Source organism: Rhopalosiphum maidis, chromosome 3 (genome assembly GCF_003676215.2).
Source record: "Rhopalosiphum maidis isolate BTI-1 chromosome 3, ASM367621v3, whole genome shotgun sequence".
Classification (NCBI taxonomy): Eukaryota; Metazoa; Arthropoda; class Insecta; order Hemiptera; family Aphididae; genus Rhopalosiphum; species Rhopalosiphum maidis.
Window position 1 is genome coordinate 20,098,536 of NC_040879.1, and position 14,459 is coordinate 20,112,994.

The 14,459-nt window shown below is 27.2% G+C and overlaps 1 protein-coding gene across 1 annotated transcript; it reads left to right on the forward strand.

The window, feature by feature from the left end:
- Positions 1-141: 141 nt before the first annotated feature.
- Positions 142-3,078, forward strand: LOC113558643 (acidic repeat-containing protein-like). Its single transcript, XM_026964135.1, has 2 exons — positions 142-1,872; positions 2,726-3,078. Exons 1-2 carry the CDS (start codon positions 368-370, stop codon positions 3,012-3,014), a joined length of 1,794 nt encoding a protein of 597 aa, XP_026819936.1. The 5' UTR covers positions 142-367; the 3' UTR covers positions 3,015-3,078.
- Positions 3,079-14,459: the final 11,381 nt, after the last annotated feature.

The following is a 14,459-nucleotide window of genomic DNA, read 5'->3' on the forward strand; positions in this document are numbered from 1 at the left end:
ATCCAAGCGACGCGTATTGGGCGCGCCACAGTCGCCGGCCGCCGGATCGTCACGGTTGGTTGCAGGTTGGTTCATTTTGGTATCGCACCGACCGGAGCACCGGACTTCTGTTCGTTCCGCGTTTCTCCCGTGTACCGCGTCCCGCCGCCGCCTGTCATTGTCCGACATTGTAGCAGATCGACGTGTCTTTACTCCGCGTGCGCGTGTTCTGCTAAGGTTAAGTTGCTTCGTTTAGCCGGTCGTCCGCCATTATCTGTTGATACATTTTTAATCGACTTTCATAACCGTTCAATAACCGCGTATCCAACGATCGGATTTGTACGCGAACGATTTCGGTGTCTGTAGAATTTGTTTATACTTTGTAGACATGTACGGCAAGCATGGCCGTTTATCATCGAGTGGGTCCGGCGACGAGGACTCTTCGACCATGGATACCACGTCGTGGAAGCACAAGTCGTCGACTTCCTCGTCAAAATCTACTTTTGACAACAGTATGATTGTGGATTCCGTCGAAAATGATGACATGGGCGCAGAAACCAGTGACGGCTGTCGCCGATCCAAGCGCATTAAGTTGAGGACCCAACGTTCTGGCGCAATCCCTATACGTAAAGAAACCCGAAAACTTACCACCATCGCAAAAAAAAAGATCACTCGAGTTTCTGCCGCCATTGGTATTAATAAAAAATCCCGAGTTCCTGACACCGCCGCCGTCTGTGAGAATACCAAAGTTCCTGCCGCAGTCCCTATTCCCGATGTTCCTGCCGCGATGCTTATTGACGATGTTCCTGTTGCGATGCTTATTAACAATTTTTCTGTTGCGGTGCTTGTTGACGATGTTCCTGACGCGGTGCCTATTCCCGATGTTCCTGCCGCAATGCTTATTGACGATGTTTCTGATGAGGTGCCTATTGACAATATACCTCGCACGCTCAGAGACGATATTGAAACCTACTCCGATTCCGATTCCGATTTCGACAACGAGGCCAACAGTTTATATGACGCCGATATTATGTACGACACCAACGTACACCATCCCATATTGGAAACCGACGACAACGATTTCTACAGAATCGACAATGTCTATGGCGTTTCGGAAGCCGCCGCCTACGACGACGACGACGACGAAGACATAAACGCAAAGGCCATCCTAAGACAGCAGTTGTCGTTACCCGATTACCACTACGGAACGGATAACGTTAGTGACGTCCCGGAAGCTGCCGCCGCCGACGACGACGACGACGAAGACATAAACGCAAAGGCCATTCTAAGACAGCAGTTGTCGTTACCCGATTACCACTACGGAACGGATAACATTAGTGACGTCCCGGAAGCTGCCGCCGCCGACGACGAGGACATAAACGCAAAGGCCATTCTAAGACAGCAGTTGTCGTTACCCGATTACCACTACGGAACGGATAACATTAGTGACGTCCCGGAAGCTGCCGCCGCCGACGACGAGGACATAAACGCAAAAGCCATTCTAAGACAGCAGTTGTCGTTACCCGATTTCCACTACGGAACGGATAACGTCGGTGATGTTCCGGAAGCCGCTGCCGATGCCGCCGCCGACGACGACGACGACGATATAAATGCCAAGGCCATCTTAAGACAGCAGTTGTCGTTACCCGATTTCCATTACGGAACGGATAACGTCGGTGATGTTCCGGAAGCCGCTGCCGATGCCGCCGCCGACGACGACGACGACGACGACGATATGAATGCCAAGGCCATCCTAAGAAAGCAGTTTTCGTTACTCAACTTCAATTACGAAGCCGACAACGTTGGTAACGTCCCGGAAGCCGCCGCCGCCGATGCCGCCGACGACATAAATGCCAAGGCCGTCCCTAGTCAACAGTTGTCGTTACCAAACAAGTGTGTATTCAACATTTTTACGGTTAGCGCGCGAAGTAAACACGCTGTCTGCCCGTGTGCCGCGCGATTTTCTGCCTTCTCGCCGTGCCGCGTCGTTGACGTTTATTGTTGTTGTTTACCCACCTGTGTGTTGTTATCACGGTCGGTGGAAGCAACGCGCTTTTCGCTCAGTCCCCCAGAAAAATAAAACAACAATAAGCGGTAAACCGCGTGAAAAAATGTCTCTTTGCATTAGACTATTAGAGTATCGTTCGTTCTGAAATATATCCCATCGATAGATTCGCTATACACGCCCGCACAGCAGATCATGCGTTCCTAGCTAATGATGGTTTTGTGTGTTATCAATTTTGAAAGCAATGGTACTTAAACCATAGTTAAATTGTTGTATTGATAAAATTGTAGAAAAATTACTTAAAAAATCAATCACTCATAACCAGTTATATTAATATATTTTCTAATATGTATTTAAATGATTTTAACTTAAATTATTATTTTTCAAATTAAATAGTAAAAGCTAAGTTGTGAAAATGGATGTTTTAATTAGCTAGGAAATTATTCAATTTTTTAACTTTTGTAAATATGGTCAGAGTAATGAAAATAGATGTTTCAAGTCACTCTAGTGGTCCATTAAATTAGTTAAATAATTTGGAATATTACATTTATGTCCTTTACATTCAATAAACGTTCATATTATACATTTATTTCTATTTAGTTATAAATATACATGTATAATCTCATTGTAATAATATTTTCTATTCTATAAATTCTATGGTTTTAAATCATAATTATAAATTTTTACTTAAATTATTTGTAATAGGTATATTAATTATTAAATACATTTTTTGTTTTATAGTTTTGAGCCAATCGAAGAAATAAATCCCCAATCACCATTAGCCATAGATTCCAAAACTATTTTCCAAAGAGAAATAGTTGATAAGGATCCAAATGATCCTACGTTTGGTGATGGATTTGAAGTTGATGAAATGTTTGGTCCAATGAAAAGAAGAAATGAAATTTATTACCATATTCAATGGCGAAAAGGCATTTACTCTGGTGTAGGTGTACTGGAGGCTACTATTATTTATAAAAAATGGCCCGATATTGCGCTCACGTTTTACCAGAAATATTATGGAAACTTATAAGACTGATACATAATGTATATGTAAAAATAGATAATGTACCTGAATTATAAGTCTGTAATTAACATATGAGCACTAATTACATAAGTACATGCCTAATGTACCAATACTTTTATATTTTATTATTTACTGTATAATATATAATTTTTTTTTATTTAGCTTAAAGTAAGAATGTGTTTTTGTGACAAATATATTTATTAATATATTGTATGCCTCTACATGACATTTTCAATTTTTGAATATATTTACTGACTTTTCTCAAACTTAATGTACAACCACAAATATGTTTTTATATAAAGTACAATTTTTTTGTTTCCAATAATAAATGTAATCTTTTTTTAATGAATTTTATTGGGATATTTTATTTTATTAATATTTCTGTTTTTCTTAATTTATGATCCTGAACAATATTGAGTTTGATTATGGACAATGCAGTAGTTATAGTAGCTTAAATTTATTAAAAACTACAATTAATATACTTAATTACACACATGATCAAAAACTTTATACCATTTCCATAAATTGGTTTTAGTTGTTAATGGGTAAGTTTTTGTTTAAAATTTTGACCATTTTTTTTAGAACTAATAATAAATATTAATAAATTAAAACTAATACTAATAATAAATTATTGATTATAGTTTAATGACAAATTTATACTGGTTCATTCAATTTAACTAGGTATTTATGAATAGATATAGGATATTGATGATCTAAAAAAATATCAAAAATGACCTTTAAAATATGAAAATTTTTGTAAACAAAATTTATTAAACATTTAAATTGTTAGTTAAATGTACTGTAAAAAAATTATATAAAATTATTAAAAAAAAATTTTGGCTTTCATTTTTTTGAGAACAATTCTTCACATTGTACAAAAACTACTATAAATCAATTAAACATATAAAAAATGAAGTTAAAAATCCAAAAAAAATGTATTTATAGCTAAAAATGCAAAAATAAATTAATATAATATATTGAATCAAGGGAACATGAATAAAATTTTTAGATTAGTTAGCATCTTAAAGGACTAAAGGAAAAAAAATGCTTAAATCATCAACACCCTAGTTATGACTACGAGGACATTTTTAAAGAAACTATTATTAATTACTAGTATACACGGATGAGTATAAATGTGTAAACATAGACTTGTTAAAACTTTGGTAGCTTAAGTTATAAGCAAAATTTATTTTTAAAGTCTTGATAATACCATATTAACACTAGAAATTCTCATAAATTGAACATTTATGAAGATTTGTAATTCCTATATTTATAGCAGACATTAAGATTTCAAATTTCACCTTGAGCAAAAAAGTTAAACCATTAATAAGAAATGATAAAAAAAGTGCATTATGGACAAAAGAACAAATGATAATTAGAATATTTTAAAGATATCCATAGATATTATAGATAATTATCATGAGTAATAATCAGTTATATTCAGTATAATTCTAAATCTGTGGTAGTAGTAAAAGTTTCAATAAACATCTATATGGCTATATGGCTATATAATAATATAATTAATAATATGTATATAATATGTCAATATGTCAAGCACCTTTATTGGCTCTATTCTCCAGTTTACTGCAGTGCTCGAGTTGGCAAAATTAAAGTAGAGGGACTCAATTTACTTTTAAAAAAAGCACCTCCTTTACTTATTTAACGTTATTGAGCCATGGAGGCCATTCCTCCACACCTCCTAATACCCCTCCTAAATCATGTAAAATATTTGTAAATAGGTAATCAATAAGAAAAAAAAAATAAGTATAAAACATAGGTAATTAATAATTATTGTACCTGTTATATATATTATATTAATTATTAAGAAATAATAACTAACTCAAAAGGATAATAAAAGTAAATAAATAAAAGAAACATTGATTTTTTACTATTTATTTTTATAGATGCACGATTTTGAAATAATCCATAATACAAATTATGATGGTATATTATTTGGTGCATTTTGATAAAAAAGAAAAATGATGAAGCATCCCGTGCGTTCCCCTTAAAAATAATAGTAGGGATACGCTAAAATTTCTGAAAAATTAGTTGGGATACTCCGTCCCTCTGCGTCCGAGGACTGGTTTACTGTATTATTGTTTAAAAAATTATGACAAATATGTCAATAATTAACATAAAGACATCGTTTTATACTTTAATTTTTATGTTACTTTAGCTCTTAATATGAATTGTCAATTATTTATTGTTTTGTGTTGGATTTTACAATTTTTTTTAATTTTACAAGTATTAAGACATGGTTTACTTTTAATTTATAAAGGTGTATATAATGGTATATTTTCATATCTATGGTTTTTTTGTTAAAAAAAAATGGTTTTATTTCTTTGTAAATTGCTATAAAATTGTAATTTTTAGTTACAACTCAGAAATTTATTTCATGAATTCTTTATCAAACTTTTTATCTGCAAGTGGTGTAAATAACTAATGAGTGGTTATTAATTTTCACCATCATTGTGATCTACTGTTAACGACAACATAGATGCAATGATTTATAACAATGTCTGCTAACAATTTTGAATATTATTATTATATAATGGTAATATTACTTTTTAAAATGGTTAAATATTGTCAATTTTGGTAATTTGTATGATTTTTACTTGATTATATTCACTTTTGTACTAAACTTAAAAATTTTGTATCTAAAAGTAGTAACTGATAGAGATATTTGTTTCCATTAACAGTGAATTCAATAGGAGTGGTGAATTAAAACTTGTTATGTAGGTAATATTGAAGCAGTCAAGAAATATACTAGTAGGTATGTAACATTGGCAAACACAAATTAACTTTAATATAAATTTAAAATTAAAAGTATGACTAAATCACTGAATTACTGAATCATGTTCTCATTTTAGTTTGTATTTGAGTGTAAAGTTTTTTGCAGGTTCTGTTTAAAATTTTACCAAACCTAATAATTATATAACCAATTATAATAAAGTATATTCTCTATTCCCTTACAGTTGAAGTTTTTGTAGATAATTAAATACATCAAATATCAGAAGTGGTTTAAAAGTTAGATTTTGTTATGGAAATGTGAAACATTTTATATACTTACAATGCACCCACCATTTTAGTTCAACTAAAATATATATATATATATATATATATATATATATATATATATATAAACTGTTTAATAATGAAAATATAACTGTAACTAATAATCAGAAATGTGATATATTATACTCCAATGTATATAGATAATATTATGAATTATTGTTCATTATGTATTTTTTTATTTAAATACTAGACAACTGTTGACTGTTTCAATATAATATAATAGCTTATTCAGTAGTTATTTATTTATAGCAATGGGCTTACTTTAATCTTGGTAAATTTAAAATACTAACGAGAACATAATAATCAAAGAATATGTTATACTTAAATTACCCTCCAATTTTTTTTCTAACCGATCAAATTATAGGTTTGTATGTACTTAAGGCATATTATGTATTTTTTAGTAGGTATGTGCATATTTTAACCTACACAAAGAAATTTTTTTAATGAAAACTTATTATTTAAATATTTTTTAAATAAGTATGTGTTCTTGACTTCTAGTATATATTAAAAATTATCTTTTACATAACAGTAGAATATGATTTTAAATTGATTTAATAAATAAAATTATTGATTTATTTTATTGTAAATTAAAATATATTCAATATTTCGATTCAAAATTTTCAAAAACTAGTAAATAATAATACGATATGAAATCTGAAAACATATTGAATTATGTCATGTATTTTATTTCAGAGAAATAATTATTCGTATTTTTATCCGCCTTTAAATTTAATTTTAAAATATAAAAAATGATGAATTTTTAAATATGAAACATACAGAATTGAAAAATAATAATGACAAAAGTAGGATGATTTATCTCAAGTAAATTTCATACCTAATGAATTTAAATAATATATTCTCAAGTACCTTAGCGGACTAATAGCTTTATCATTGCTCATTAAGATGGACAAACGGTATCTACAGGGCTACAAGCTTTTCGGTGAAAAATAATAGGTACACACTCTTTGACTAGGTACATATAGGATGATTTAAAATATTACTTTCGCCCAACTAAAATAATTTGACAAATTGCTACACATGTGTACTTATAACTACATTTTTTTAATTATAAAAAAATTGACGATACTATTTTTCTTTTTTTTTTAGTAATAATATATTATATTGGTTGCCGGATTTTTGAGACTTATATGTCATTCTTACTAGTAGTATTACTAACATATTTGAAATATTCATTAAAGATTCGAACAACAATAATGAAAAATTTGATTAAATCGAACTTTTCCAATAAATTTATTTTTATGTTATTACTAATAATATTTATTAGTAGAAAAAAAAATTAATTTAACTACTTAACACGTGTTTAAATTATGTGTCAAAATAATATCGTCCCACACCACTTACAGTAGGTAGCCAGGTAGCTATTAGGTACCATACTACCTCTACCTGTTTACCGAAAAACATTCGGAGCCCAACTACAGTCCTACTGCTAATATTACCTGCGAGTGTCCACTATCCAGTTTGTGTCCGTGTCCACTGAAATTTAAAAAATGTTGAGTCTCTTTTCTATCAAAATAAAAAGTTTAATAATAATATTATGTATTATAGTTGGTACTTTATGTCTTTATGCTATCCATATGGAAATTATTTGAAATATAAAAAAATGGGCGTGTATAAACCGAAAATTTATAAATCTGGATAAACCGAGACCATACACTTTTAGACCGTATATAATATGTCGATCATACAAATCTGGACCGTAGGGATCTGGGCATACATACCTGGATAGTAGAATTGTATGGTCCAGGTTTGTATGGTCCAGATTTAAAAAATTCTAAATTTATACGTGAATTCATTATTTAACTAAACAAAATCATATTTAAAAATACTATAATGTAATAATAAAGCTTAGTTATTTAAATTAATTATATATTGTACCTGACAAGTAGTTTGTTTTTGTTTTGTTAATCTATGATTTATTTTAATTTTTGGAATTTGAATTATCTCTTAAATTTATCGATCTTGGAAAGTGAATACTTATAAGTGTTCTATAAATTTCAGTTTTCACCCCATCAACTAATAACGCTAGTAAATTAAAGATGGATGGATATTGTTTATTAAATTTTCAATTTACATTTGCATTCTCAATTATTAGTTGTGCGTTGTAAACTAGAGCTTGCTGATGGCCATATTTTCCAGGACACCTACTATATTTGTATAGAAATCTGTGATTCCTTATAGAATTAAAAACTATAAATAGGAAATCATTTATAATTAATCTAAAGAATAATAATAATCCATTTATTTAATAAATCATATGATACTATATATAGTTACACAATTAAAATATAATAACCAGGGCTCGGATTTTATAGCACTAAAAATAAATGAAATACCCGCTATAATATGTCCTAAAAACATGAAAAATAGCAAAAATATAAATGTGTTCTGTTCATAGTTAAAAAGATAGATACGAACCGTACAGCCGATAAGGAGTGTTACTGTTCAATAGGCCAATACGCCGGACTATATAAAAATAGACTTTAATATGAATGCAAATGTCGGTATTTTTCATATTATGTATTAAAAAAAAAAAAAAACAATTAAAATAAATGACATTCTTATAATTTTCATACTACATAATATAAACTAGTTTTATGAAAATCCAAAATAAAACATTATATTATACAAATTAACAAAAAATAGCATAAAAACCTAAAATACTTTAATAAGGAAAAAAATAGGATTATAAAATTTCATATTGGAGTCCCTGGTGTATAAAACAAATTTATAGCTCACTTTGCTATTTTTATTTGTGTCCTATAATAATTAGTAAATGCTATAAAATCCGAGCCCTAATAATAACAATATAAATATTTGCAACTTTCTTATAAGCTAGAAGCATAGCTTGTGATAAGGAGTTTTATCCGAGTGCTGTAATGCTGTTTAATGATAATATTGAATTATTTAGGTTTTAGAACTATATTAGAACTATGAAATTGGTAGGTACTTCACTAATTATAATTTAAAATAAGGGTTTTTTTTTTTATCAAATATTATAATCTGGGTAAAGAAAATAAAATAATTTGATAGTAGACTCAAATAACATATTTTTATTTATTTATTTATTTATTTATTTATTTATTGATATTTATACAAATTTTCATTTCAATAAACAAATACACGATGGCGATAGTTACAAAAATGGTTGGAAGGAGAAGCAACACTAGTGCCTAAGGTTTGGACCCCCCTCTCACACACACAAACACATACAATCTTAAACCTTCTTGACTACGTTGACGCTATTAGCTGTTCTCTAGCCACCGTCGTTACTCGCTACATTTCCATAGTTCAGTCGCAGATCCAGAGTAATTATTAGGGGGGGGGGCAACATGACTATGTACGCGAGCCACATATATTAATGCAATTATATTAAAAGCCAAATTATCTAATCTGTACTTTTATACCACAAAATTAATAAAGATAGCTAACATCCGATAAACATATCAAATTACGAAATATGAAATTATAAAATAATATTAATAATAATAATACAACATTTTTTTTTATAAATGTAAAAAAAAATTAAAATTTTGGTTTTTGTAAGTAAGACCGCGAGCCGCATACGTCGATGAAGAGAGCTGCAATTTGGCCACCCCTGAATTATATATTGTACAATAATTATATTATTATATTATAATTATTACCATCGATTATATGTACAATATATATATCATAAATGTATTATTTTAATTTTATTATATACATAACCAATACTATTACTATAAATAGTTCTTTTATTTTTAAAGAAATTAACTTACAACTAAAAATTAATAAAAAAAACCTAGGTAGGTGCATTAAAAAGAACACTCTTTATTAAAGAACGATTAGTAAAAACTATTGAAAAAACTATCGAATATTAATAAACCAACAATAATTATAAAACAAAATCTAATTTTCTTTTTGTTTATGAAAAATATTCGAACATATTTTGTTAAATTTGTATTTATTGATTCGAAATATTCAATGTTTGTTTGATGCAGTTTTCATTGTAATTGTTATCTATGCAATTGTCTCCGCATTAATAAATTATTATTACAATATGTGTTTGTGTGTGAAAAAAGTTGACTAAAATACATATATTATTTATAAAATGGTGTGGGTCTCACACTTAATCACTAATTATTCAAAGAGATACAGACTTTAAATAATAATGAAAAACATTGGTTTGCGCGGCAATATAACGTGAGTCGAGAACTCAATAATTTTACTAAATTATAATTTATAATATGTATTCAACAACAAGATATATTTAATTTTAAATCACACCATCTTCTTACTTAGGGTTATATATAAAAAAAAATGCTGATACTTCGTTTGGCATTCGTAGCGTCGTCAGTCGGCACAATTGGAAATTACAGAATTATAAATAAAACTATCCGCTTAACAATGTGTTTATTATTATTTAATGTAAATAAAAACTAAATATAAGATCCTAAACTATAAAAAAATTCAATTTTTTTCATCGTTTGACATATTAATTAAGTAAATTGATTTTTTTTTTTCGTGATTTGGGGGGGCTATCGCTCCCATGGTCCCCCTTGTATCCGCGCCTGCGGCATAGTCCATATTATATGGTCATTTTTTAGAATTTTCTAAAATTAGATTTATCTTGTGATGATCATATGAACATTTTTGCAAAATGCACAAAATATAAAACGTAGTTCGTAAACAACCTACAGCTATGTCTCTGTAACTGTGCGTATGATATAAAAAAACCAGGTACTGGAATTACACTTATATTTTTAAAACTATTTACATAATAATATTTGAAAATATAAATTCAAACGGTTCTGGTCGCTTTGTACGGTCGAGCATTAAAACTTCGAAACGCAGACACTTTGTGCTATTATATACCTACACAAAGACACCACAAATATATTGTGCCCAAGTCTATTCAAATAATGTTAAGAAATAAGAAATATTTTAAAAGAAAAGCATCCAAAAATATTATTATTATTTTTTTTTAATTTATAAAAGAAAATCGAAACGTATACATTATAAAAATAATACCTATATGCGTATTAGTACATAGGTAAATCTGTGTACAACAACATAATCATACTTATAAATTATAATTCATACATAGTATCTACTACCTACGCATGCCTTACATAACAATAATCTATACTATATCTACTATTAATGTTCTACATTTTCAATATATTTTTTTAATGTAAATAATTTAAATGATATGTGATCGAGTAAAGGAATTTCTACATTCAAATAATGATATTTAATACAATAATACATACTTATACACATAACAACTTATAGACTAAGTATTACTTAGTAAGTAGTTATATAAGTTATAAGTTATTTTGTAATTATTTTTTTGTCTTGTTCAAATATGTGTGTCTTTTAAACTTTTTTATATTTTATGTTCAAAAACTTTTTGTTGTATTATTGATGCATATTAAAATATTGCAATAATTTAATTTATAAATAATATGGTTTGTAAATTTTAATTTATTTAAAAAACTGATCTTTAGATGGATATTTTTATGTTTGAATCAGTTTATTTTATTGATTAGGTACTATTTATTATTCAGTTTAATATATATATATATATAGGTATTATTCTACCATAAATAGTATATTTATTTTAGATATAATAACCATATAGGTATTTGCAGACTTCAATTGAAATATAGGAGGTATCTACAACTTTTTTGATGCTTTTCATTAATTTGAATCTTCTATTAAAAATTTAATTAACTTTAATAAATTACATTTCGATGTACATTAATTTAATTTTGTTATTATAATACTTATACATATTACTATCCCTAATTTTTTGAAAATTGATTAAATTATAGCTAATAATTTGATGAACATAATATTTTTGTGCATGAACGGTGTTGGCATATAAAATATTATTTACCATAAAACTGTAGAATGATTTATTGTTTAAAATATCATTAATATGATTAAATTGTGTTAATTGTTTTCATACAAATAATATAATTGTTGGAAATTGAGCACCTTAGTTAAAATAGAACCTTACAAAATTCTTCCATTGGAACAACATATTTTTTATAAATCTAGAACCAACTAAATTTAAAAAAGATAATAACTCTAACTCAATAATCTACAAAAATAAAATTTAGGGTGTTATTGTTGTTATAACTTATAATATTTATATTAAACTGTTAGTTTCAATTAATTCTTGATGATTGTTTTTTGATGAAAATGTTTTATTATTCTTTATTAAATCATCAAATTCAAGATTATCATTTTTTTACCACTGAATCTATGATAAAATTGTTTATAAAATACATAATAATAACAGTATATTTAAATAATTAAATACAATGTCCTGTGAAGATTTACCCATTGCAATATTTTTAAAATAATGGAGATATCATAATTCTGTTTATTTTATTTTTTTTAATTCATAGGGACAAGAACTACAAGAACTACTAAAATAGTATGTAAATGTATACTTTCACACACCCTAATACTACTTTAGATATTATACAATTACAGTTATAAAAACAATTACGAATTTATAATTATGACCATCTTTTACTTAAATTTTTTAATTCATTAATGACTGAATATATCAACATGAAATTATTTATTTTTTTATCATTAATAATTATTTCTCTTTTTTATATTATTTAGATTTTTAGATAAATATAATGATTAGTATTTATATTTTGTTTAAATAATAAAATATGATTAACCTAGTACATGTATCTCAGATATTATTGAACTTAATCAAAATTAAATCAGTATTTGTGTAATCCGAATTAGTTATCCAATAGTAACGCAGCAACTTAAGTGGTACATAGAAATTATTTTAATTATAATATTATTTTTATTTTAATAATTTAGTTTAATATAGAATAAAAAAAACAAAGTTAAACAATATTATTGTCTTATCGAATCAATGGAATAAAAGTCGAGACCAATACATTTTGAAAAATTTGTCAATACGGATACTATTTATTGTTGTTAGTATTGTACAAAAGCCTACAAATTTTTTTTAACTTACATTTTATTGAATGTTTTTCTGGTAGTGTTTGTGAATATGTTAAATAATTGATACTTGATAGTCATAACTAAATAATAGTTTGTTGTTAGATAGATACGTTCATTTTCCAAATTATATAAAATTTAACTTCAAGATGTAAATACATTGTGTTAGATAATTGATGAACAATGATTGGTTATATAGTTTTTTATTTTTGTATCACTAAGTTAATGTTGCAAGTATAACTAACTACGACACTTAAAAAAATTTACTGAACTTAGGCATGCACATGCAGGTATTTGTTAATATTATGATAATTACTATTAAATTCATTTCCTTTCTTATTTGAGGTAAAGGTGACATAATATGTATGAATAATATTTCAGTTACCTAGTTATTGTATTATCATTGTTTAGTGTCTGGGGACCAAATTGCTATACATACATACCTACATATTTTATATTACTATAAGTTAATTTACTTTATGTTCATATTTCTTGATATACAATGCACATTACTTTTGCAGTTTGCATGTTTTTATTAGTATTATAAAACTGATTTGGGAAAATACTAGAGCAATAAAAATTAAACATCACTTAAGGATCAAATATGTTAGTGGTAATAACAATGGTTATTGCATATCTATTTTTGATTATTTTGACAAAACTTAATATTTATTGTCTATTAAAGTGAAATTTAATACAAATACAATACCTACCTATTCTACATGTTATAGAAATCTTATAAAGGTGTAATATAATATTTAGTTAAGTAAAAATTTGAGTAATAGGTAATTTCAGTTGACTACAAACCTATTGTTTATTGGTTAATTAATATACATTTTATAGTTTTTTCACTTTCTTGTTCATAATCTTGCTAAGTAATTTCATATTATCATATTAAAAAAATAAATGTTCAATACTGAGTATCTAATAATTAAGCTGATATATTTATTTTAAATTATTTATATACTCAATAAATTAATAATTATTAAATAAATGATTTAATAATGTACAATTTTATGTTTGTTATTAATGTTCAAAAAACTTAACTTTCCCACAAAGAACTTAGTATTCAAATTAATATTGAGTTATATTTATATTATAGTATGTTATAAATAATAATACACAACAATAAAAACTGTTTAGGAAACTATTTTTATGTAAGAAATGTAATAGATAAAATTAAAATTTCTTGCATTATCATAAACATATCAGGTCAAATTAGTGGCAGCTAATACAATTTGGTTTTTAGATTAAGCAAAACAAAAAAAAAATAAAACAATAAAATAATTAAGTTAGGAACAAAATTGAATGTTAAAGTATACAATTGAATAGTATAGTATAGTATAGTAATTATTACCAAAATTTATATAATGA